The sequence below is a fragment of the Zootoca vivipara genome, chromosome 3, assembly GCF_963506605.1.
Source record: "Zootoca vivipara chromosome 3, rZooViv1.1, whole genome shotgun sequence".
Classification (NCBI taxonomy): domain Eukaryota; kingdom Metazoa; phylum Chordata; class Lepidosauria; order Squamata; family Lacertidae; genus Zootoca; species Zootoca vivipara.
In genome coordinates this window covers 31267415-31294194 of record NC_083278.1, presented here as the reverse complement: position 1 = coordinate 31294194, position 26780 = coordinate 31267415, and the positions used below count along the sequence as shown (strand labels likewise).

At 41.7% G+C, this 26780-nt stretch overlaps 1 protein-coding gene across 32 annotated transcripts in view; it reads left to right on the top strand.

Moving 5' to 3' along the window:
- The window catches only part of DST (dystonin), a 299923-nt gene that overhangs the window by 60089 nt on the left and 213054 nt on the right, over nucleotides 1-26780 (top strand). For 31 of the 32 annotated variants that reach the window (XM_060272496.1, XM_060272494.1, XM_060272495.1 and 28 more), the window contains one exon: nucleotides 15559-15620. In XM_060272496.1, coding sequence (XP_060128479.1) covers nucleotides 15559-15620 — 62 coding nt within the window. Of the gene's footprint in view, nucleotides 1-11024; nucleotides 11151-15558; nucleotides 15621-26780 lie in introns of those variants that run through there. The other variant, XM_060272506.1, reaches the window with a different exon arrangement.

The following is a 26780-nucleotide window of genomic DNA, read 5'->3' as shown; positions in this document are numbered from 1 at the left end:
GTGAATGGGTGGTGAGATGGAAAAAGCAATTCAGTATAAGCAAGTGTAAAGTGATGCATGTCAGGGCAAAAAAATAAATCTTAATTTCACATATGCATACTCATGTGTTCTAAGCTGGTGGTGACTGAACAGGAATGAGACCGGGGGCGGGGGGGGGGGGGGTCATAGCAGAGATAGCATGCTGAAGATGTCAACCCAGTCTGTGATAGCTGTGGGAAAAGGCAGATTCCATACTAGGGATCATTAGGAAAGGCATCGTAATCTATATACAGTATATATAAATGTAAACTGGGCATGTGGGTGTGTTTCCACTTTTCACCAAAACCGCTTGACCGATTGAGGTGAAATTTTGACACAACATCACATGCGAATGTCCAAAGGCTATACTGTAGTAAAGTATGCTAAGACAGATGTGTCACCTACGCCAGGTAAAACCCCAAAAGCCCAATGTTTCAGAACTCACAAATCATACGGAAGTGCATGCTGGGAGCACAGGAGAGGTTGCAAAACAGCGCCCTCTAGAGACAGCTACACTAATACTGCACCCAGGAAACCTTCCCTCTCCACAGCACCTCAGCTCGGCTTTGCAGACTAGGCCGCTTTCCAGACTAGGCCAAGTGGAGGTGGGGGCTTGCCTGGGTCGGGGATGAGGGGAGGAGGGGCAGGATAGGTCATGTGTCAGGACAGGGTGGGCCCCATCACAGGGATAAGCTGGGGGTGGGGGAGGAGGGGCCAGAAAATTATGCATGGAGAAAGTGGATAGAGAAAAGTGCCCCCCCATAATACTAAAACACGTGGATATCCAATGAAGCTGAAGGTTGGAAGATCCAGGACAGAAAAATGAAAGTGCTTCTTCCTGCATTGTATAGTTAAACTACCTCTCACAGGTAGTGATGGCCACCAATATTGATAGCTTTAAAAGAGGATTAAACAAATTCATGGAGGAGAGGGTTGTTGAAGGCCACAACAGTTGGATGCAGGGATGCTTCTGAAAACCACATGAAATAAAACACAGGAGGGGAGAGCGCTCTTGTGCTCAAATCCTGCTTGTAAATTTCCTGCATGCATCTGGTTGACTACTTTGACAACATGCAGAAATCAAGATAGGGCTGTGCCATTTTCTGTGAGTGCCCCATGTTTTCTGCTTTGTGTAGCTCTACCCTGATAGTTCTAGGTTTGACCTACAAGTTAGGTAAATAACAGTGAGGAATTATTACAATTGAAATATACATGGTGTATTAATATGAACCCAAGCATATTTAAGCAGTGATATTGGATACTATTTGTTAGAGTGCCATATAAAATTTGAATGTTAAATCCACAGGGTTGATAAATACTTGCACTAGCTAAATAAGAATAATATTTGTTTCTGTTGTGCTAAGGAAGAATTTTTAAAATGTGTTTTGTAAACAGAATCGGTGTTGGATTACCATGGATTATTCAACTAATGAAAATTCCTTTAGGCTGTAGCCTAACATTAATCCCATTCCCGCTGGAATTCCATGGGCAGTTTGCCATGCTTTCAGTGGAAGTATGACCTGTGCTTATCAAAGTTTTCCTTAAGTCCACATAAGTGACTCTGTCAGTTCAATGTGGCAGTGCACTTGTATTTGCGTCAGCTAAAAATATACTCTTTGCTTGGACGGGATTCATTTTTTTAAAAAAAAAAAGAAAAAGAAAAAAAGTTGGCAGCCATGCTTCTAGTAATCAATCCCTGTGCCTGAAATAGATTACTTACTTGATGTAAGCGAATCTGAACCTGTGACTTTTGGTCTCCCTCCCTCACAGTCTCTACGTGCTGTTGAGGCATGATTTAGAAGAGTCACACAACAGATTAATGATTGTGGTGTAATCTTACATAGACTAGGGCCCGCTCTGTCAAGATGCATGAAGTGCTACCTGCAGTTGACATGCCATGTACACACCCAAATACAGAGGCGGTGGGGTGTGTGTGTGTAAACAGTGTGGTCCAAAGGCCATGCAATGAAAGATACAGAACTAGGTCTGTGATACTTCTATGCAAAGCCAAAATGTACATGGAATCAGTAATTGGTGATGTGCCAGTTTAATACCTGGAGCAGGAAAGAAGCCCATGATCCTGGTTAAATTTAAATTGAATAGAATCAAACTTGCTGAATTAGCAGTTCAACAAGGCGGCTTCTATATAAGGTTGGTGTTTTTGCTTTTTTATTTTTAAGTATAGTGATATGGAGGTCATCTGGAGGGGAGAGTGTCCTTAGAGAATGAAATGTTATCTCAATGGGACCTGAATGTTGCCGGTTTTAAAAATCAGATATCCCTGCACCCATTTATTCTCATGCTTGGAGACTGATTTATTTGCCCTATATAGGGCAGTGTTGGCAGCTGAAGACACTTTGGCAGGTGAGTAAGGTTAGAATCCTAAAGGGACTTCCTCGGGCTGGCATTAGTCCCACCATACTCACTGGGACATAATTCTGAGTATAAATGTATATGGGATTCTTCTGAAAAATCCTGATAGTAGCTTGATGTACAAAAATCAGCAGCTGAGATAGCATGGAGATAAAATAATCATTGGCTGATGTTTGTATAAAGAACGGTAAAAGATGCAGCAGCATTGAGTAGTTCAGAAGTTCACAATCCTACAATTCACACACTTTTTGAAATCATGTTATTGTCATCCACACGTCACCATATCTAAAATTTGATTCAAGGCTGCTTTGTTTTGAACACTAGAAATTTTATTTATGGAAGCTTTAGATATTTGAAATGCATAAAATTCATCTTTTCTTACTATAATTTTACTGTGGTGGAATAATTCATATTTTACAATGAAATGAATGTAAATATTTTATTTCCTTCACCTTTCCCATAATGGATTAAGTTTTAAGTTTGTGGAAACGGAAGATTATTATAAGTAGTTTATGCCCCTACTGAAACATTAAAATGTTAAGAGTAACATATGCCTTGCTTATATTATTAGTTCTTCTGAAATAACAATAAAATCCATTTGTCAAATTGGTTGTATAATCAAAGCACTTAGGCAAGGTCAATTTATCTGAAAGAAGGGAAGAAAATTGACATTTAGGAGCACTTGTTTGCTTTTGTTTTTTGGGATAACTGACTGATCAAGTAATGGCACAAAATGGAAAGAGAGGGTTGTACCCTCGTTGCTCCACACACAAAAAAAAGGAAAACGCCCAAACAAACACAAATGACACCCATACTACAACTCCAAACCCCAGTAGCATGGTCATTTTTGGGTGTGTGCAGAACTGTATTGAGTTCTCAGTTTGAGCACACAGTGACCTGAGTGTGACCTAAAAAATCCCCAGAGGAGTTATCCTGGGACTTGTTGCCTACATAAACAAGTGGCATTGATTTACAGGGGTAGCAACTAAACTGGGTGTCATGGATCCTGTAAGCTGGACCCACTCAGTTATAGCCAATTTAGAAAGTTGACTCAATGACATATACAGTAGTAGGTAATACAATAGGTCTTAATGGTGTGGAGCATGTCCCGCTGAGTTAAAGCCAGTTTAGAAAGTAGAATCAAGGGCATATGTTAAGGAAGACAGTGGGTCCTAATAGTATGGGCTTTTAATAGTAAAGGCCCTTTAGTTCTGGCAAAGGATGTCACCCTTCCTCTTTTACCCTTTACTTGTGTTTGGTTGTTGTTGTTGTTCAGTCCTGTCTGACTCTTCGTGTGTTTGGTAAACAAAGCTAAATAATGCCAAGGGTGCCTAATATGTTTTTGCCATTGTCATCCATTCATTGTCACTTACGAAATTCTTCCATGAAAGATGAAATAGAAAAGAAAATTCTGCCCCATATGACTAATGGTGACACACTCGTCAAATCTAGTTGATATTTTGTGCTATTTTCCATGTGTCAAAACAAATGTAACCCTGTTAACAGAAAATCACAGGAGTTTTGTGTTGTAATTTCACAAGACGAAATTTGGAGTGGTATCCTGGCATATAGTTCTTTCCTCCCATTTAAAATTTAGTGTGAATCTTTGCACAGCTGTCTCAGTTCTGTGTTCTACTGTCCTCTGACCATCAGAAAAGTAAGAGCACTCAGTGTGGTTTCTGGTTATAGGCCAGCATCCAGCACTAATTTAGATACTGATGGAAATAAATAAGCTTAAGTATGACTAACATTGTGTTGGATCAAGACAGTAATGTTTCTTAGAGCACAATATAGCCTAAGTTAGCTTCCTGAAGTCCCATTTATTTATGTTTTGTCGGCGGAGTCCATAGTTGCGTAGGACAAGAATACTTTCAGTGTGAACCAAAATAAATTAAATCCAAAGATTTAACATGGTTTTAGGCTGTAGCAGTTTCCGTCTGTATGTGCTCTTTGTATCGGTTTGACATCCAGAAAGTCCTTTTGTTTATTTTTCTACATTTCTTTGTTGCTGAGCAGAATCTTTTGATTGTTCTTCTTCCAACTTTACTAACAAAGGATGACAGTGTGTTTGTTAGAGATTAGTGCAATAGGAATAATAAAATGTGTGTTTGTGGTGTAAACATCAGCTGATGTGTTTATATGTCCAGTGACTGGGACTTTCGACTTAATTAACTATTGGTTTGTTTAACTACATCCTTAAAAGGTAAAGGGACCCCTGACCATTAGGTCCAGTCGTGACCGACTCTGGGGTTGCGGCGCTCATCTCACGTTATTGGCCGAGGGGGCCGGCGTACAGCTTCCAGGTCATGTGGCCAGCATGACAAAGCCGCTTCTGGCAAATTAGAGCAGCGCATGGAAACGCTGTTTACCTTCCCGCTGTAGTGGTACCTATTTATCTACTTGCACTTTGGCGTGCTTTCGAACTGCTAGGTTGGCAGGAGCTGGGACCGAGCAACGGGAGTTCACCCCATCGCGGGGATTCGAACGGCCGACCTTTTGATCGGCAAGCCCTAGCCAAGCCACCCGCATCCCAACTACTCCCTTAGGAGTAGTTAAACTTGCCTTTTTGCATATTGGCATATAGGAGACCAGGCAAAGAAACATTCTTGACTTACTGATTCATTATAAATACAGAGTGGTGGTATTATGGTCTTTTCACTCAGCGTTATTTACTTGAAATCTTTGACTACTTAGATATATTGTATTTATGTATTACCTTTCTTCTGTCATGGAACAAAAAGATTGGATATGTGGGATAACCAGCTTCATATAACCAATAACCTTATGTCTAATTAGTGGTGCAGCAATAAAACTGCTAGCACATTTCCAAAGCTAAGCATGGTCCACTATGGTTTCAAATTGGATGGGAAGCCATGTGTTGAGATTCCTGCATTGCAGGGAGTTGGGCTAGACCTTCAGGGTGACTTCCAATCAACTCTATAATTCTATGAAGGGGTTAATGCCATAGAGTCAGCTGTCCTCCCAGACTTAGCTAGGTCCCTTTCACCTTTAGAGGAAGGTAGTCAAGGCCATTGTTCACCTTCAGTCTACCAGAGAAGCTCAACATTGACAAGGTTCTGATCTGGTTGCTGCAGCTTAAACTCCATGGCTCTAACAAGCCTTTCTTGTGTTCCTTTACCAATAATTTAGAAACTTTCACCACTGTAACTAAACCAGGTTTTACTGCCTGTGCTTTCTGACTGATGTATGGAAAAGCACACGAACCTTTAGTATTTTTTCCCCTGGAAAGATAGTTATTTCAGACTACAAGCAAACCAACAAAAGGCACTTAGTGATGTTCAAGGAGAATGTGGCAAACTTAACAGTGAGAGCATGCACATTTGTACATTGAACCATACCTCCATTTTCCATCTCATGAGCATTCAACATCCTTTGTAATTAATTCACAAGAAGATAAGGATGCAGCCGGGAAGATTCTGCGCTCAGAGAATCACGTGGGGAAACCCACACATGCGCACAGAAAGTTTCAAAGAGCTATAATTTGGCTGCAAACAACTGTTGTTTTTAATCAGAAAGTTGTTGAATCACTTGATGTCTCTCTTGTGTGGTAAGAAGCAGATCTAACAAGCAGAGAAATTCAATTGAAAATAAGAGGATTGCTTTCCGACTGTTGTTTTCAAAGCCCCTGCGTTCCTCTGATATTCACACTTCTGTAACTCTTTCAAGTCCATGGCTGCTGCAAGCCTTTGGTAACAGGAGGGAAGAGAGCAAATCTGATTGTATCAAGGAAAGAAGGATGTGAGCAAATACAAGAGGATGCCATTGAGGGTTACTGCACTTGAGGAATTTTGTTTAGAGAATATTGTACTCATATAACAGTTATGTAGGAGGAGGAGCTTGCCAGTGTCAGAAGTTCATTACAGGAATTTAGAGCTGAGAAACCTATCGTTTTAAAAGAACTTATCAAACACCCTTACAGTCTATTTTATTGCACTTGTTAGACCCCTATTAGCACATTCTCTAGGCATTGCACAATATATATATATATATATATATATATATATATATATATATATATATATACACACACAAAAAAATATATATAAAAAAAATACACAAGGCATAAAATCCAAGTAGACATTTCCACCATTAATATACTGTGTAAAAATCATTTAGGACAGAGATAAGACGGCTTTTACAATTTCAGCACAATTAGTATTTATTTGCCTAAAACTACAAAGAAGGCAATTAAAGCAAAACAGCAGATATTCCCCATTATGATTGGTGTGAAGCCTAATCTCATTGATCTTGAGAAACCTACCTACACATTTAAAACAATTGTTTTGATGTAATGCCTCTGCAGGACAGGTCAGTAATATGGTTTATGATAACTACCGTATGCTGCTTAATCATTGGTAAAATCTGTTCCAAGTACAGTAATCTTTAGCATTTCCGAGAAATGAAAAAGAGACAAGTTGCCAGATAGCCACCCCTAATTCCTATTTATCCTATGTTTCTTTCTCTTCCCTGTTATGATAACAATTTATCCTAATTTTATTTACCCCTTATCATGTAGCTTCTCGTAAGTCTTAAAGCTTTAAGATATTTTCTTTGTAGAATACCACTTTGGGCAGTAATGTCTGGTTCATACAGGTGAACTTGCAGCTTATTTTCACTATGTAGACTCTTTTGTAAGCAGCAGCTAGAACAATTTCAGTCACCATCGTGGCATTATTTTCACCCACGTCAATATCCAAAATGTCTACTGGGAGTTATATTCCCATACACAAGGAGGGGTGTGTGAAGAAAATAAGTATCTTGTTCACATGTGAACTGTCTATTTGGAAAAAAACGAGTATTACATTACTAACAGGCAATAGTCTAGAGCAGGCATCCCCAAACTGCGGCCCTCCAGATGTTTTGGCCTACAACTCCCATGATCCCTAGCTAACAGGACCAGTGGTCGGGAAAGATGGGAATTGTAGTCCAAAACATCTGGAGGGCCAAAGTTTGGGGATGCCTGGTCTGGAGCATGATAATAGGTGGTACAAATCCATTCCTTTTGCACTACTGACAATATATAGGATGCTTCACACACTACAGAGATGCAAATTTGTACAGAACCCTTCAGTTCTTGCCACTTGTTCAGTTCTTGTACAGTATTTCAGTGTTGAATTGATCCATGGGATTGTGGAGCCATTGGCAGAGGCAAATCAGTTACATCTGCCAAAAATAAGTAAGAATTGTTAAAATAACTAAGTGGTTAGATATGTTGTCTTGCAAAGTAAGCTGTCAGAACTTTCATGGCTGCACTTGCTTTGCCAGAAGCTACTGAATGCAGTCATTATGCTCCAGAAAGGAAGAAGAGAATGCAGACCCTAAATAAAAGATTGCTGCAAGGCTAAGACCTCTAGTGATTTTCTGCAGCTGTTTCATTCCAGTTGATCTCATTGAAAGGTCCAACAAAAGGAAGGGCAGCAGAATAGAGAACATAATACAGAATGATTCAACCAGAACCTTTTTTCTTTTTCTTTCAGCCCACACATTCTCCTTGAATTCTGTTTTCTAAGCACTGCACCTAAAGCCCAGTGGGTGGACAGCAAGCTTTCATTCACCCACTCTTTTAAAATACTGCTCAAACTTCAAGAGAAACAACTTGTTTGGTTTGAGAGGCTGGTATATGGATTGTGGTTTAACATTCATCTTATCTTATTGCTAGGGTTGCAGTTCCTGATCTTGAGAAGCGCAATAGTACTGCCTTTCTCTTTCTTTCAGATGCAATGATTTGGCAGTCTATACACTTCCTTCGTTTGTTGTGGTACAGAACTCAGCCTCATATATTACAACAGGTTGGAGAGGCAGGTGGATTCTTGTTGCATGGTAGTATGAAGCCAGACCATTTCTGGTTTTTGTCATGGAACTTTTAAAGGAATTTTAAAGGAAATGTTGAATTTGGGTGTGGTTATCTCTTTTCTCTTCTAATGAAATTTTCTGAAAAGAGCTATAAGGCACAGAAAATGTTCATTGGTATGGTGGTCAGGGTGTATGTGGTCTGTAGTACAATTCTGTGCAGTATGCATGCAAATACAGATTGCTCCCCCTCCCTGCACTGCCAGTGTACAATCTGGAGATGTACCTCTGCCTTTTAAACACCTTGATGCAGCAAAGATACGGAAGCCTTAGCTTCTTTGACTTGCCCCTTTCCAGACCCCATCATCGACCCATTGGTGATGTTATCACCTAAGTGTTGTAGTTCATGCATAAGTTTGCAGATTCAAACTCTGGCATCTTTAGGTAGTTCAGCATTTGGAAGTGCCCTGTGACTTTGGTGATCTTACTGTTCTTCAGGCTTTCCCCTGCCTGCTGTGAACCGTATGCCTCTGTGTTCTTACAGCAGGTAGAAGAGGTGAAACGTTGGAAGCTGTCAATGTCAGGCCACTGGTTCATCTAGCTCAGTATTGTCTATATTTACAGGTAGCAACCCTTCAGGTTTTCAGACAGGTGCCCTGCCCCCACAGTTACTCATCACAGCTTGTCAAGAAGGGTATACTGAACAGGAATGTGAAGCTCTCCCTCCTTATCCCCAGTTGCACTAGAGAATGGAAAGGAACAGTGGTGATCTCTCTCTGGGTTGTAACCTGGCAAGCCAAACATGCCCCCACGCCCAGTGAGGGTCTGGGGTGAAGGGCAGGTTTTTCCTCAAGCACAACAGCTCTCTGAAGCACTGTGCTCTAATTTCTTTCCTAAGAGCAAATTGCAACCATTCACTTAATTGAGAGCTAGTAAAGAGTTCCAATAAGAATCACTATGCTCAGGTGATCCCAGATATAGAGATTTAAGCTTACTCATATCTTACTCATTCTTGTTCATGCCAAGAGTGTATTGGGACCTGTTCTTTATATATGCTGGTTAACTCCATGCAGTCGGAAAGCAAGGAGACATACACAGAAGTCTGTTGTGTGAGCAGGAATGCAGCCTCAATATGGAATTAATTTAATAATTTTGTTTGATGTGCAGCTTTTGTTGGCAGAAAAGAGGAAACTAATTATTGGGGTACTTTCAAAACAAAGTTTCTCTGCGGGGAAATGGCAGGCCAAGGGGAAATGCTTGGTTCTCCTGTAAAGTATGGTTGTATAAGTTAAGCTTTAGGGCTTAGGCAATCAGTCCTTTCGTCCCAAACAACTTTAAACAGCCTAACTGTAGACTTCACCTCTTGAAACCCTGTAGACAGTCTCAAAGTTTAGAACAGTGAATATAGCATGACCACCCTTCTCTATGCGACTGTTCAGAATAATGCCGGAAGAAACTTTTTAAAACACAGCTGTAGAGAGGGCTGGTGCCCACTTAGTAGCGGAGAAAATACATGCCTGAAATACCTTTCTTGGAAGAGCATATGCTGGCTCCTGGCATTTGCCAAATAAGCCCTGTTTGTGTTGGTAGCAGTTGACTCTGGTGCTTGAGTTGAGGTTAGGCTGTAATTTGAGAGGAGCCCATATGTTTAAATAGAAAGGGTAGATATTTGTGGTTTTTGTTACTTTAGTTAGTCTTTCTACTTCCCAGTGAATGTTCTTAATCCAGCACACACTTTTAATGTTACATCAGCTGTCATTTTAGACATTTTGCAAATCAGAGTAATCTATGACCTAGTTGCTTTTTTCTTTCTTATTCGACCAGACTACACTTTCCACCATCATTGTCTATTTGCCATGTTGGTTGGGGCTGATGGGACTTGCATTCCAAGCAATCTGAAGGGCGCCAGGTTGTGGAAGTCTGGTAAAGATATTGAGCAGAAGAAAAGGCTCCAGTGCCCCCTATGACTTATAATAGGGAAAGTGTTGGAGGGATTAGGAAAAATAACCCACTCCTACATTTTAGAACTACCAGAACTGAGGCCTGGTCTTCCCATGAAGCAAATGAGATGGTAAAATGGTGAGGTGGCAGAATGGAGAGCATCAGAATCCCACATTTTTAATACTGAATTTTAGCAATCTGCTAAAAAGAAAGCCAATACAGCACTTAAGGGGGGTGGGAAGGAACTTTTCTCCACAATTAGCTAGTTTTCTGCTGACAACTTTTCACTTTTCTTTTGGGGGCAAGAGAGAAATCAGAAGTAATATGCTCTCCTTGTACTCCAAAGTGCTACAGTCTTTCGTACCACCTCACTCGGTTGCATGTATCGTTTTAGCTTGAGTGAAATCACTTAAAGGAGGGGCAATGAATGGCCATTGAAAGATATAATGGGCATATGTTTGCTGAGGCTAAAAATCAGTGTGAATATGTTGGGCCTATATTACACATTAGGTTGGAAACAAGAGAAATAACGTCAATTCTAGCTGGGTAGTTTGCACATTCCCCCACCCTTTTAATTAGGTAGGGCAAATCTTTCAATATGACTGTAATGAGGATACAGTGTACCAGAAAATGTACCCAGTCTATATAAAGATAAAACTAAAAATTGTACCTCTTGCAACAGTTGTGTTTTGAAATACAATGTAAAAGACCATTATCTGGCTGGCTGTAACAGGCATGTGATTGCTAATGTTTACTTAAAAAGGGGAGTTTCTACTTTCCCCTCTTCTATCAGAAGAAGCCATTCTGTCAACAAAGGTATTTCATTTTCTATATATATATACACATACACACACACACACGCTCGCAAAAGGAAAAACTAGTTTATAGCCTGAAGTTGAAGAGTTTAAGAAAATTAACAGCACCTCACTCCCCTAGAATGATGGGACAGCCCCCTAGATGTAAGCAGGAATGGAATACAAAATTGGTGGAACTAATGTGCTGTACAGGTTAGTACAAACTGTTATGTTTTATGCTTGCTTTACCAGTTTTGCTTTGGAAAGAAAATGTGCAAAACTAGTCTTTGGAATTACCAACATATTTTGCTTGTGGATTAGTTCAGTTATCTGAGGTAGTTTTTTTTACTTTGTTTCCCAGAGCCTCTGGTTTAAAAGACTTGCTGTAAAAGGCTCTGAACTTTAGTTCTGTTGTTTGTGAATGTGCTGGACACTGTCAAAGTTATATGTTTACAACTTGGTTTTTATGTGTCTACATCTGACTTTACTCCATTTTACTGCTTGTAATCATAGTAAATTTGCAAAGCGTTAATGCTTGGTTACCTTCCAAGTTCCAATATTCTCCCAAAGTAAGGATATATAGTGTGAGATCCAGTCTTTTGGCATTCTGGCAATATTTTCTGGTAGGGATTTAGTTGGAATTATGGTGGTAAATAGACATTTGTTTAACTGAGCAATCCTATACATGCATACATGGAAGTAAGTCCCACTGTGTTCAGTGAAGCTTGCTTTAAATAAGTGTGTGCCTAGGATTTACATTCCAAGGTGTCCTATCATGCTCCAAAGACCCAAAATAATGTCTTTGGCTAGTACCCAACATTATTTAATAAATAAAAAAAATGCAGTGTTTTGTTTTGTTTGTTATTGTGTTTTGTATGTCTATGTTTTGATATTGTAAGACGCCTGGTGATCCATGGGTGAAGGGCGGTATATAAATTAAACAAAAACCCTGTAAAACTTAAGTCCATTTATTTCTGTGGATCTATTCTGTGACTATCACTATTAGCTTTTTACTGTTGTCATGGCAGTGCTGTTCTAAATATAACACAATTGCAGCAAGAGGATGGCAGGAGTGGGTGCCAGGAGCAGGTCATCAATAACTCAACATGGCTTCAGTGGAATTAACTCTTTATTCAAACAAAACAGCTCAGGAGGCCAGGCCTAGAGAGCGCAGCAACTCTTCCTGGTAGAACTTGACCCTATGAGGCAGTTGTGAAGACTGAAGGTCCCCACCTTCCCACAGTTCCCTAAGTCTCCTCCTTCCCAAGCAGTCTGAGACTGTTGTCTTGCCTGTCTTTGCTCTACTCTCTTCATACCCCTTCTGGTTCTGGAAGACCAAATGGGAGGGGAGCTAGTCACAGCAGGAAGGGGAAACACACCAGCTTCTTCACCAGCCTGACTCATCTCTGCCAAAGCCTCTCCAGCCTCCGCTTCTGCTTCTGGATCACTCTCTGCCACAGAGGCTTCCTGCTCACTAAGCCCTGTTACCTCTTCAACTTCTGATACCTCCTTCTCCCAGTCTACTTCCTCTTCTCCCTCTGACTGCTCATTGTCATCCTACCGCCAGTCTCCTGGCTCTGGTTTTTCTTTCCTTGGGGATTCCCCAGCTGGTGCCTCCTAATTACTCTTCTGCATCTAGCAAGTTCAAGACAGAGGCATATATTAAAACTGAAATTGGAATAAATGGTACAATTTGGAAGAATCAAAGTTTATTTTTACAGCAAATGTTAATATGACTTCTAATATAAAAAAAAATGAGGACTGAGTGAAAATGGCCTTTCTTTTTATCTTTTCTTTGTTTGAGGGTAGTGTAATGGGAAGATTTTTTTTTACAGACTTTTCTCCATTGTGAAGTTGATGAAATTCTGCAACAAAATATTGAGAAAGGGACTTAATATTAGAAATGCTAGCAGCATGGGCTCTTTCCACTTGTTTTGGTTTTTGCTGCAGTAGCAAGCAACAACGGTTATAGCAGGCTTCCTTTGTTGGTGGCCTAGCCGCCAATTTGTATCCCCCACAATGCCCCATACATTGCATAATTCCAGGGCCAAGTGGAGGAAGGGAAGAGCTGCTGTTAACAGATAATAATAGTACTACTACTGAGAATATTTGCAGATATTCTGCTAAGAAAACCCACCTTTTTCCCCTGGTGGAGCTTCAAAAATAAAAATTATGTACCTAATTTTCACTGGCATTTCAGCTCTGTTCTAAAAAACACATTTGCTTTGCCTTTATTCTTGGGCTATTCTGCCATCCTCATAGCTGCCAAGTTATCCCTTTCTTTAAGGGATTTTCCCTTATGCTGAATAGGCTTCCTCGCGAGAAAAGGGAAAACTTGGCAGCTATGCATCCTGCACATTGCCTTTCCCAACACAGCAGTGCTTGCTTACGTTGTGAAATAGAGTACATGAGGAATAATGAATATCTGTGTTGTGATCATCTTAATTAAAATGGAAAAAACCTACTCCTTTGCTTCTTTGTCTTCATTATGTCCAGAGAGACATTGCATACCTTAAAGGTTAGCATCAATTAAGCCTTACTCTGTTAGCAAATCCAGCAAAGGGGGAATCGGCAGATGAGGCAGCTACCACTTGCCCCTTTCCCTTTGTCCTCCCAGAGTTCACTCCAGCTCTGAAATCCTGCTTGTTACAGCAAGCTGGAGGAGGAAGATAATAGGATTTAGAAGGACAGGAGGTTACAGCAGTCTCCTCTCTCAACTGATCAGTAGGTTTAAAAGAAGGGGGTGGGAATATTTGGGTTACAGCCTGACAGTCCTATTGGAGATGTTGATTGGTTTCCAAAGTTGCATACGTAGAATTAAAATTCACAGAACTGCTCAGTATTTTAGGGATATGTGGAGGTGTTTATGGCTGTCTGTTCTGGCAACTGAGACCATTTACTTTAGAGCTGTATTCTTCAACTTTCAATCCCAGGACACACCTTTAGCCCAAACATTCATTTAGGGACCCACTTCCTTTTCTTAACCATATAGTTGTATTCCAGTAATTCTGCTGTTGTGACCCACCTGAGATCAGGTTGTGACCTGGTAGTGGTTCCTAACCCACCAACTGAAAGCCAGTGTTCAAGAGGGAGGGGACAGCAAGAGCTGCAAATGGACACCAGTGCTGAAACTGTCCACAAAAGTAACCTTCTGGTGTCCTGTAAGCACCCAAAGAAAAAGTGAACACCACTTAACAGATGGCAAGTGGGAAAGATCAGTATGGAAGAATAAAGTGAGCTTGGGACCAGGTGTGAAATATGGATCATTGAAAATTAGCAGCTCAAAGAGTTTTGTGCACTTGTGTTTGTCCTAGGCTTTTGGCAGGAGCTGGGTGGATGGAGACGATCATTGCACTATTTCATTTACGTTTTATTGGGCTGAGAAGCAAAGTTGTAGTCGGAGTGCAATTTCTGATCTCCTAAGCCACTAGTAGCATCAATTAGAGGTTACGTTAAGTGAAGGTGATCCACCCTGCTCCTGATGTGAATGTGCACATTTTGTTCCTTAGCAGAGCTCCTATTTGGTTTCTGTTCACCCTCTGTTGGTTTGTTAGATGGGTATGTGAGATTGGACTTAAAAAAAAATTATGCATTTTTTTTCCATTTTTGAAACATGGACATGCAAGCCAGACAAATCCCCCCCCACTAGAACTGCACAACAAATGGCAATATAAAATATTGACTCTTTTCTAATGTCCTCTTCTTTTCAGATTATAAGTCCTCACCATAATGTTTCATGGGCATTTGACAGTAGACACAACCAATCAGTTCTGCTAATATATGCAAAAAAAATCAAAACCAGCCTTCACTAATAGTCTTTTTTGACTCCTGCTCACCTTCACCCAAGCCATCAGTTTATCCACGAGAACAACATGCCACAGTTCTCCCCCAACATGAGTATTGCATTCAATTGCCATACCTCATCCGTAGGGCACCAGGATGGCTTAGCAAGTCCTTTCAGCGTATGGCTAAGACCATTTTGTTGATGGTTGCAAGCTGGGAGTGTTGCAACCATCATTATTTTATCTCAACAATGTTTCTTTGGGGGGTGGGAAGTTTGGGTCTTATGATTATTTTTGTATTTGTATTTTATTGTTTACGTTGTTTGTCGCCTTGAGTATCCGAAGTGATAGAAAAGGATAGACATTATTTTAATAATATAGAAATCAGGGATAGCCAGGTGTTGTTAAACTACAGGCCACATCATCTCTAACCATAGCTGTGCTAATTTAGGGTTGATGGGATTTGGAGTCCAACAACATCTGGAACGCAGCATGTTGTCAAGCCCTGATATAAATAATCTGGAATGTGTATTTGTTGGCGTCCTTCTCTGTAGAACACAGTGCCCCACCCTAATTAATCAACTTTTTTAAAAAAGAAAAAAAACTGTTTAAATTAGTTTTCAGCATTTTTGGTTCTTAATTTCACCTCCTCTTTCCTGTTCGACTTTGTAAGTGGTTCTCTTGTAATTTGTTGTAACAGATGTTTCAACCAGCTTGCAATGATTAATAGAATCTTCTCCTTATCTTTTCAAGCAGTGTGAAAATTTTTAACATAACACTCCCAGACCTTAGTAGGTACTATTTTTAGAAGTAATGCAATCTTCTTTTTTCCTCCTCAGATGAGCGGGACAAAGTACAAAAGAAAACATTCACAAAATGGATAAACCAGCACCTTATGAAGGTCAGTTCACAAGCATGCTTAATGGGATCTTAATATCTGTTGTAGCTTTGTAGCAATCCTGTGAGTGTAAACTTGGCAAGGTTTTCCACTGAATATCCTATAGACATTTCCTTTGTTTGTTTGTTTGTTTTTCTTTAAATGATAGAAAATTCATGCTTCGTGTCTGCAACTATTTGTTGGTGCTAATGGATGAATGGTCTTAATCCATAGCAGTCCAATCCTAAGCATGTTTACTTGGAAGCAAATCCCACTGATTTCATTAGTAGGATTTACCTCTTCATAAGTATTTTTAGGTTTCCAAACCTAAGTGTGTGAATGCAGTGGTACCTTGGTTTAAGAACAGCTCAATTTATGAACAACTTGGATTAAGACCGCTGCAAACCCGGAAGTAGGTGTTTTGGTTTTTAAATTTTGCCTTGGAATAAGAACATGTTCTACTTCCTGTTGAGTGTGTTCTATTTGTAAATTGAGTCCCCTGCTGCTATGGGAAAGCACGCCTTGGTTTAAGAACACTTTGGTTTAAGATGACTTCCAGAACAGATTAAGTTTGTAAACCAAGGTACCACTGTGGTACCTCCGGTTATGAACTTTATCCGTTCCGGTGGTCCGTTCGTAACCGAAAACCGCTCATAACATGAGGCGCGCTTCCGCTAATGGCACCTCCTGCTGCTACCGCGCTGCCAGAGCGCGACTTCCGCTCGCATCCCGGGGCAAAGTTTGCAACAAGGGACATCTACTTCCGGGTTAGTGGAGCGCGTAACCCGAAGCATTCGTAAGGGGGGCGGTACGTAACACGAGGTACCACTGTATGAGATACGTTGTAGGTGATTTGTTTTAACATCAGAGAAGAAGAGAACTTTTTCATTTGAAGCACTCTCTGGGGCCACCATGCGTCCTTATTGGGGCTACTGTTTATATGAAGACTCTGCATCTGAAGATTCCTGTTATGGGGCCATGACAGCGTGAGGTAGTCAAAGGGAAGAGTAGGTGAGGGAGAAGAAGAGATATCACCACCTGAATGCTCCTCCAGTGTTGATGTCCTAGCCTCCGCCACCATGAGAGAGAGAGACTGCGTCGAGCAGTGCAGTAGACTTCATGTGTGGTGACAGCTTATTATGTTCCTTAAAACTGAATTGTGATCCTGCAAGCAAAACTTGCTCATAGGTTTTTAGGCAGCTGCTGCAATGGCTGCAGTGGTTTGCCTGGCCTTTGCGAACACAAAGCTTCCTTTATCCTGTGTGTGGATAAGTGCCTCCCTTGTTTCTGGAGGGTACTGCTCCACACTACTGGGAACTAAGGGTGTTAGAGCAATACAGTTCAGACAGTGCACATTATTCACATGTATATTATTTGTCAACTCTTCCCCTGCTTATTTGGCTGGGGTACTCTGCCCTGGAACTCCCAGTTGTTGGAGCAGAGTGTGGGCTGATATTAGAGCCAGTGTGGTGTAGTGGTTAAGAGCGGTGGACTCGTAATCTGGGGAACCAGGTTCGCATCTCCGCTCCTCCACTCCTCCACATGCAGCTGCTGGGTGACCTTGGGATAGTCACATTTCTTTGAATTCTCTCAGCCCCACTCACCTCACAGAGTGTTTGTTGTGGGGGGGGGAAGGGAAAGGAGAATGTTAGCCGCTTTGAGACTCCTTTGGGTAGTGATAAAGCAGGATATCAAATCCAAACGCTTCTTCTTCTAGATGTTTCTGCCTGAATTCCTGAGGCATAGTAATTGGTAGGGTTCTCCGAGGACCCTAGTACAAACAGTATTAGCAGTATATGCAGGGTCTTCACTCTATAATAGGAGAACAAGACAGTAATGGGGGGGGGGGGGTGGAGCAACAGCAAGCACAGAGTAAGAATTAGATAAAGCCAAACATACTTTTCTGTATTGCTGCATTGTAGCACGCTAACATATTTTTAGGAAACAGGAAAAAACAACCTTAACAGTGCAATGTTATACATGCCTACTCAAAGTAAGTCATACTCGGTTCAATGGGACTTACTCCTAGGTAAGTATGTAGATGATTGCAACATAATTGCATGGTCCCAACCATGTCCACTGAGAATTAAGTCCTGTTGATTTCACTGGGGAGGTAAGATTGCAGCCTAAGTGTGCTTGCACTAGAGAGCAATCTCTGGAAGGATTCCATCCCCGTTTTATGGTTTCTAGAGGTGAAATGGTATTCCATGCCCCCAAACTGGGTCAATGAGTAAAGCAGAAAACCATATCAATATATATATATATATATATATATATATATATATATATATATATATATATACACAAAATAAATAAATAAATCCTTCCAGTAGCACTTTAGAGACCAACCAAGTTTGTCACTGGTATGAGCTTTCGTGTGCATGCACACCTCTTCAGATACCATGCACACGAAAGCTCATACCAATAACAAACTTAGTTGGTCTCTAAGATGCTACTGGAAGGATTTTTTTTATTTTGTTTCGACTATGGCAGACCAACACGGCTACCTACCTGTAACTATTTATTTTACACACACACACACACACACACACACAAACATGCACAGTCATTAGCCTCCTTGGTAGTATTCAAATTAATGATGTTAAAGTAAATTAATTATTCCTCTGGATTAATAACTTAGCAGGCTAATATTGTTAATATATTAATTCATTCTCTTTGGTATGGATTGTTTGCAATTAACACTTGATTAGCATAAACTTTGATTAATATTTTATTATTTGTCCTTGCAAGGTATTAACATGCAGGGTTATTTTACCAGCTAAAACCATCTGAAGGCTTTAAAATTAATTGATACATTATTCAGCAAGCTGTTTCTTGTTATCTGTACAATATTGCTGTATGCAAATTAGGGTTTGAAAAAATATTGGCTTGTTCCCCGCTTCAATTGTGAACTGTGCCATTTATCCCGAGGGGAGTGGTTGGATCGTATATTAGCCCACATGCAGAAAATGGTAGAGATTGGCCATTATTTATTATGCCACGTACTGTGCCTCCCCCACCCCTTTTTAGAAAACTTGCATTTCCCCTCATTTATAATTTGTGGTTACAGTTGTGACTTTTTGCATATGAGGACAAAAAAGGTGTTTTTTTTATTTGTATAGAAGTTTTGATCTTTAACAATGCTTGCTCTAACAGTAATATGTAGCAGCAATCGTGAAAGTACAGCTTCCATAAAGAGATAAAGAGTTCTGTTTTTTTAAAAAAAACAACTCAAAAATACTGTTGAGCTTTTTGAAATCAAAATTGAAGCCTTCTCTGTCTACTTTTAAGCAAAAATGATGTTACAGATTGCCCATGCATTATGTAGCTTAGACCTCAAAGCAGTCTATGCTTACACAGTGACAGAAATGTAAAGTGATACCAAAGTTAATACTAACTTAGGAAGGATGAGGGAGGCGCTCATGACCCTATGAAACCCCCCATGTCTCCTAACCATTGCTGCATCACACAGTGTTACCTCTAAATTGGGTCATTGATTCCATATTTCAGTACAGAGTTTAAGGCTATTATTTGGGGCTATTTTGAGCCTTGTCATCCAGAGATGAATCAATACAGATGCCCAAACTACCCTGAAGTAAGCTCTCTCACCATGCAGTAGATTACTTACCAGTTTCATTCTGTCATATTATAATAAATATTTTTACAGCTCCTCATGAGCAGATAGGAGGTTAAAACTGACATGCAGCACTCATGGACGTGATGCACAAATCTATGAGGGTGATTTCTCAACCGGGCATCCCCCTTCCTTCCATTGCATTCTGTCGCAGGAACTCACCCAAGGGGGTAAAGAAATCCACATCCAGTTATGGTATCTGTCTCTTTATGCTTCAACTTCCTGAGTCTTCCAAGGGAAAACCTGTCCTCCATTGCTATTTCCCCAGTACTCAGGTTGGGGTTCAAGGCCAGTATTTATATCTGATTCTCTCTTGGCTGTAGATTTTAGCCAACTCAGTCATATCCGGTGTAGACCTACGGAAATCAAGGGACTTAAAGTTAGTCATGACCCAGTGTGAATCCATGGCCACCTGGGGTGTACAAATGCCGACCAGAGAAACATCAGACCCAACCCACAGCCTCACACAGTTTTTGGCATTTTAAAAAGGCTCTCTTGGTTTTGGTTGTTGCAAAAGGAGTCCTTTAAAAGAGGGTAAGGCAAAAGCTGGGCCTTTCCCGCAAAACAAACCCCCATGTCATAAAAAACATAGTTTTATCTTCCTGAAGCAAAGTGCACATTCCTAAATAAAAGGGGTGGGGTGGGAATGGGGACAGGACACCAGGAGATTTTCCCTACACCAAATTCTCCCCTATACTCTGAGGCCTCCATCTCCATTGATTTGATTGTAAGCTGTATTACTTCTAGGAGGCTTGGTACAGAGAGTGGAAATTACACTTGGGGGCCCTTTTTGACTTTGCTATTTTATGCTTCTAGGATTCCTTTAATCAGTGTGCTCTTTTCTGTGGCGAGGTTTTTGGTTGTTTTTATATATATAAAAAACCCTGTTCCAATCTTAATTATTGTGTGTGCCTGAAGCCAGAATAAAACATGAAAGGCTTTTTCATGTGCATTCTGGATTTATTTATTTATCTACTCATTTCTAGCATTTTGGAATAAGACTGTTTCAGAGCAGCAAAATCAGTTCCACAAGCCTGTCTTTGAACCCGATGATGGTATCACATTCCCTACAGTTGCTGATGTCTTCAGCTATTCAGTACGCTAATTATGCATGACTAAGGGAATTGGGGGGCATTTATGAAATATACAGGCAGTTAAGGCACACATCTGTGCTGGCTAGAAATTACTATTATTGGTTGAAATGAGGTTATATGCACTGTATATAACATGATTATGATTCTGTTAAATAAAATATTTAATAAAAATGCTTTCCTTGGAGATGGGAGTGAATGTAAGCCCATGGTTATTTTAATAATTAGGCACCAATGGAACTACTCCATCTCATCTACAGAAAGGAATAGGAATGCATGAGACTTTGAACTATAGTGCCAGAATATGTACAAAAGAAATAAACAGTGCTGTCAGCATGCTTGGAAATGATGCAGATGATTTTGCACTTAATGTGTCACCTGGGGGATGTAGTACAAAACACGAAAAGGTCTGTGCTGCAAACTCAGATGTATGGTGATAAACACCACATAATTCATCCATGGATACTTTATATGGCATGACAGAAGAGTGTTTGTGGTGGTTGAGGAGGGAAAGGGAGTGTTACTGGAAGTGACAAACCCAAGTAAACAAGTGAAATGGAATTAAAATTTCAGGCAGCACAGTGACAGGTTTTAGAGGTCAGTAAAAAGGAAGGGCATTGAACTGTCAGCACTTAATATGATCTGGGTCAGGGGTTCCCAACAAAATTTTCTCGAGGACCCCTCATCGAGCCGCTATTGTAACAAGGACCCCCATTAATTCCTAATCCTAAAATTAAAAAGTGAGAGCCAAATTAAGAGTCTTTTTTATACGTTTTTTACAGTTACAACAGAGTACTCCATCAGTATACAGTTAGTTTTAATTTTCAGTTCTTAATGAGATGAGTTAAATCTGTCCTTTGAGTTCATTATTTCTGAAATATTAGGTTCCAAACTTGAAACTTTCACTCTGAAATCTGACTGCAAATCTCTACCTGCCTACTAGTCAGCAGAAAATAACTTTTGGCTCCATTAGCACCTTTTTATTAAACAATTTTGGCTGAGTGAAACATATCCAGCGCCGTGGTGCGAAGATCCCTCCGGCGCCCCCCCAAAAAAAATTCCCAAGAATTGACAACCTTTTTTAGGCGGGGGACCCCCAAAGTTGTTGACCATTTTTAGGAAAGGTTCCCCAGAGAAGAAGCTGACAAGAAGCAGCGGGTGGAAATTAGCAAATGCTAAGGAAAGAAGGGGTGAAAGAGAGAGGGAGGGAGGGAGGAAGGAGTCAGAGAAAGAAAGAGAGGGAGAGAGGGAGGGAGGGAGAGCCGCGCACAGCGCCCAAGCGGCTCTTGCTTTTCTTGCTGGTACAGCGAGCTGGGAGAAGGGACGGACTGACAGGAGCTCCCGTCCACCACCACCCCTCCCAGCTCGCAGCAAAGCAAGCGGAGCAGGCTTGGTAACTGGCAGCAGGGGGGAATGGGGCATCCCAAAAGTGCTCCTCCTGCCTTCCGTGCCTGCGTTCCAACGGAAGGCAGGCAGGGAAGGCAGGCTGCTCAGCCCGGGAGAGGCTGTTGCTTTTGCAAGCAGAGCTACAGCCTCTTCGGGGCTAGAGCGCCTGCGTTCCGTGGGCTCCTCTAAAGCAATTACTTCGCTTGCTTTAAGGAGAGCCAACAGAAGGCAGACAGGCGGCTCAGCCCAGGAGAGGCTGTTGCTTTTGCAAGCAAGGTGACAGTCTCTTCGGGGCTAGAGCGCCTGCATTCCATGGGCTTCTCCCACCCAGTCACCCCTCTGTGCAAAGGGGGCTGATTTGTAAGGCGCCCGCACTGCTCCCTCACTGACAGAGGGGGTAAGACCACAACCCCAAAAAACAGTGGCCCCCTCTCTCTCTGGGGGTGGGGGTGGGCGGTGGAATGGGGTGGGGGAGGGGAAGGCGCAGCTGCCGAGGTGAAGAGGAGACCTCGCGCCCGCTTCAAAGCCTCCCACTGGGTCCTGAATTGAGGGAGCAGGGGCGCCCAGCAGCGAGTCCGCCGCCCTCCGCCGACTCGGGAGTCTCATTGGGTCTCCTCGGAGGAGGCGGAGCCATGCCAAAAACTCCACAGAACAGCGTCTGGAGCTGCTGGCCACAGGCAGGGAGAGGGCGGGAAGGAGGCAAGCGAGCTCTGGGGCTTTCGGCGTGGCGCCTCCTCCTCTGAGGAGACCCAAGGAGACTCCCGAGTCGGCGGAGCGGATTGCTAGGGGTGCCACGCCGCGGCAGCAGTGCGTGGCGCTCCCGCTGCGCGCGCCGCTCGATACGCGCATCTTGGGGAGGTGATCTTGCGGACCCCTCTGGCATAGCTCGTGGACCCCTGGGGGTCCGCGGACCACTTGTTGGGAACCACTGATCTGGGTGATATGTAAATGCCAAAGAAGTTTTATTCGGGAACTTTGGTTGAAAGGTGGTTTAAAATATATTATTGTTGTTGAAAGATCCTTGCAGTCGGGAACTTTCTACTGCAATGTAATTTCAAAGCAACTGAATTTGTAGGAATTATTTAGACAACATTTGTCAAACATCTTCGAGGTAGCAATAGATTTTATTAACTTAAACCAGGAGCTATAGTCCTACATATGATGGGCAGAAATTAATCTTGCCACTGGGAAGCTTCTTCTTCTTCTTCTTCTTCTTCTTCTTCTTCTTCTTCTTCTTCTTCTTCTTCTTCTTCTTCTTCTTCTTCTTCTTCTTCTTCTGCGATCACTCATAGCCGAGTAAGATTGTCTTTCATGAACATGGTCTTAACAGTGAGTTTGTAAGTGACTGTGGAGGCCACTTCTGGACCCACACGACCTTCCACTGTGGGGGCATAGGTTTCTGGGCTGGAATTGATCAAGGTGAAGGTTTGCCAAACGTGCCCTCCTCTTAGCACGTTTCTTCCTTCGTCGTAAGTTGGAGCGTCTTCAAAGTCCATGACACCTTTATGGGGAGATTCCCATGTGCAACAAAGGACAAACAAGCCTTTGTGGGGTGGGAGGTCTGTGTGTAGCTCCTCTATCCTCATATAGACATTTCACAGTGCTAGTTGCATTTTTTTTTTCTATTCTGGAAGAAGTTGACAAGAAAAAGAAAAAGAAAGTGAATAGATTTTAAAAGATACTGTGACAAAAGAACAGCCTCATTGTGTTTAGCTTCCCAGGTTTTCTGCCTCTCTTGCTGAGAAACAGAATTGATTCCTGTTTTAGCACCTAACTGCTTTTGACAAGAAGGCTGAACAAAGTGTGAGGGAATAGCGCCATCTGCACAAAGGTCCTTGTATCATGTAGCTGCTATTACATGGACTAACAATGTAATACTTGGGGAACCATGCACAGTTTGGGTATGTTGCCATAGGAGTCGCTCAGCAGCTTAACTCCGAGGCAAATTTTCTTTGGGGTAGGAGGAGTCAGAAAGATTTACCTTGCAAACAAGAAGACAAAGTTATGAATAAAAATATGCAGTGTTTTAAAATGCAGCAGCATCCCTCCAAGAGGCAACATATCTTGAGAGTTTCAGAAAGGATCAAAGGAAACACTGCCAAGACAGGGAGGGCATGGCTCCTGCTGTGGCTTGTGTTTGCCTCCGGTCTTAGATAGCAACAGAACACAGCAGGGACCCTAGATGTGGTATCACTCAATTAAAATGGAAGCTAAAAGGTGCTTTGGGAAGCCTTTCATCTGTATATGCACACGCCAGCTGGAGCTACAAGTTAGTATTTATCTGGCAACCAGAAGGATATGTTATAGAAAGAAGAAAACAGGGGAGAAGTTGCTATGTTTTCCTTGTCATGTGCGATCCCTCTCCTCCTATGGGTATATATATTAATAATGAACTCAGGCTCTCTTTTCCATTTCCAGTGCTTACTGACAATCAAAGCCTGGAAAATGTTGACACTCCACATTATAAAATCTGTGAAAGAGGAGAGAGGGACAGTCCTCATTCCTATAAGAGGGAACGCTATGGCTTTCCAGATGTTGGAAGCAGTGGTCCAGCGGTCAGGGATGATGGAGTTGGAGTCCAGCAACATCTGGAGCGACACAGCTTCTACGCTATAGGGGCACATTTTACTCCTCAACAGAATTTTATCTAGTGACAAAATAGATGTAAAAGATTTCCATACTCCTTCACCACTGCTTCAATATCCTTGAAAAAGGATATTGTCCTGGTTGGAGCTATATAAATAATAATCAGAATCCTGCTGATAACTGGTGCATAAGATGTATGTGTGTGCATGCTTGCATGGATTCATACATGTAAACCAATCATATAAGCACTTTCTATTTTAGGGAGACTTTTCTAAATGGCTTTGCCTTTTGGGGCGCTCTGCATGTTGACCATGGAATTCCTTGACATTGCAAAGGGTTCCGGGGTGTGTTCTTGGTTTGTGCATTACCAGCATTACCATTGAGGAATTCCTGAGAACTCCTGAGGTATACCAGGGATCTCCAATGAACACTGCTTATAAGCCAGCAATCCAAGCCATTGCTGTCCTGGAAATAGACAGGGCAGGCTTGGCAATCATTATCTCTCTGAGGAGCCGCCAACAGACCTCTCCAGTACTCAGTCCAGGTCTCTTGGACCAGTTCTGGTCTTCACACAAATGCCAGAGGATGAAGGAAATGTATATGGCACCTGCATCAACCGCATTCAGATGTTTCTTCTTTTTTTAGAAATCTCAGTTATGCTGTGGTCAGCTCAAGTGTCATTGAAACTGGCCAAGGCAGAAGAATAGTGAGGCCAGTGAACAGACAGTAGCATGCCTGGAGCCATATAAGCACATGGGCAGGCAGAGTCTATATTTACAGTGTGCAAAGTGGACATTGGGAGCAGGATTATTTAGAGGTGAACAATATAGGAATGATGGCATTCTGGGTGGGGGTGTTGCTTTGTTTTTCAATTGGTATATCACACTATATCCAGATTATTATTTTTTATAAAATGTTGTGTAGGGTAAACTAGGTGTGAAGTATTTGAAACAAATACAGTGGTACCTTGAGTTAAGAACTTAATTCTTTCTGGAGGTCCGTTCTTAACATGAAGTACCACTTTAGCTAATGGGGCCTCCCGCCGCATGATTTCTGTTCTCATCCTGAAGCAAAGTTCTTAACCCGAGGTACTATTTCTGGCTTAGCGGAGTCTGTAACCTGAAGTGTCTATAACCTGAAGCGTCTGTAACCCAAGGTACCACTGTATTATGGTGTAGTGGTTAAAGTGTTTGGTTAGGTCCTAGGACACCAGAGTTCAAATCCCCACTCAGCCGTGAAGTTCACTGGGTTACCTTGGTTACCTTGGGTTGTTGTTGTTGTTGTTGTTGTTGTTGTTGTTGTTGTTGTTGTTGTTGTTGTTGTTTGTTGTTACTACTACTACTGCTACTGCCTTGGGCCAGGCACCCTCTATCAGCCTGGCCTACATCATAGAGTTGTTGAGATGAAACAATGGAGAGCAGCGCAGAGAGACATGTATTCCACCATGAGCTCCTTATAGAAAAGATGGTATATAAATGTAATTAATCAATCAATCAATCTATATCTAATTTACTCGGTGGAAAAGATGGGTGGGAAAGGGAAAATAAACATCCCCCAGTACGCTCAAAAACTATATTCCTTGCTTAGTGAACTCACCCAATTCTGTGAATTGCCATTATTGTTTTATGTACCATTTTAGCTGGTTAAATGCTTTTGCTTTAATCTTGGCAAACACTCTTTTTGCCTTTCCTCCAGTTATGGAATTAAATGACAGTCTCTCTCTTCTCCCCCTGCCCCAAGGCTGGCTGGCATTCTTGTTCCAGCTAAGCTGCCAAGCCTCCCACACCCAGCTGTGCTATGAATGTTGCCCAAGTCTGCCTGCCTGAGGCAGCACATAGCTTAGTTCCCAGATTCTCATAGTAAATCGTGGAGGATCTAACAAATTCCCGCAGCCTGCCCTGCAGATCCCAGGGATTTCACTGGCAGCTTAGTTGCCAAGCTTGCTTTCCCTTCCAGTTCAAATCAGTATGCATGCTAAGTCTGAAACGAAATGTTAAGAAGCAGCAATAGAGTATTTTTGCACATCTGCGTCCAATAGGCATTAGCATATGAATACGCATTATCGATTTAGTGGCCTTTAAAACCAAATTATTCATCTGTATTTGGGTGGCAAGAAAACTTCTGTTCACATTTTGGAAAACTTGAAGAGAAATCCAAGAGAGGAATTTGTCTGAAGTATGAGGGGGGGAAAGCAAAGGATTGCCAATCTTTTCTTGCCCAGAAAATTGCCAGAGAGGAAAGCCACGGGGGGGGGGGGGGGAGGCATCATTAATTGCGAGGGGAAGAACCACATTCCAAATATGCAAATATGCTTTGACTTTACTCATTTGCTTTGTGGGCAAAGTGTACTTGGTATATTTTGCCTCTCACCCCCCCCCCCAAACCCCGTTTAGCACTATTTCTAGCACACCCACTTTTTCTATGGTGTAGCCTGCCCACTTTTAGATTTGATAGATTTGTCCTTAACATCTCGGTTTGAAAGTGAGT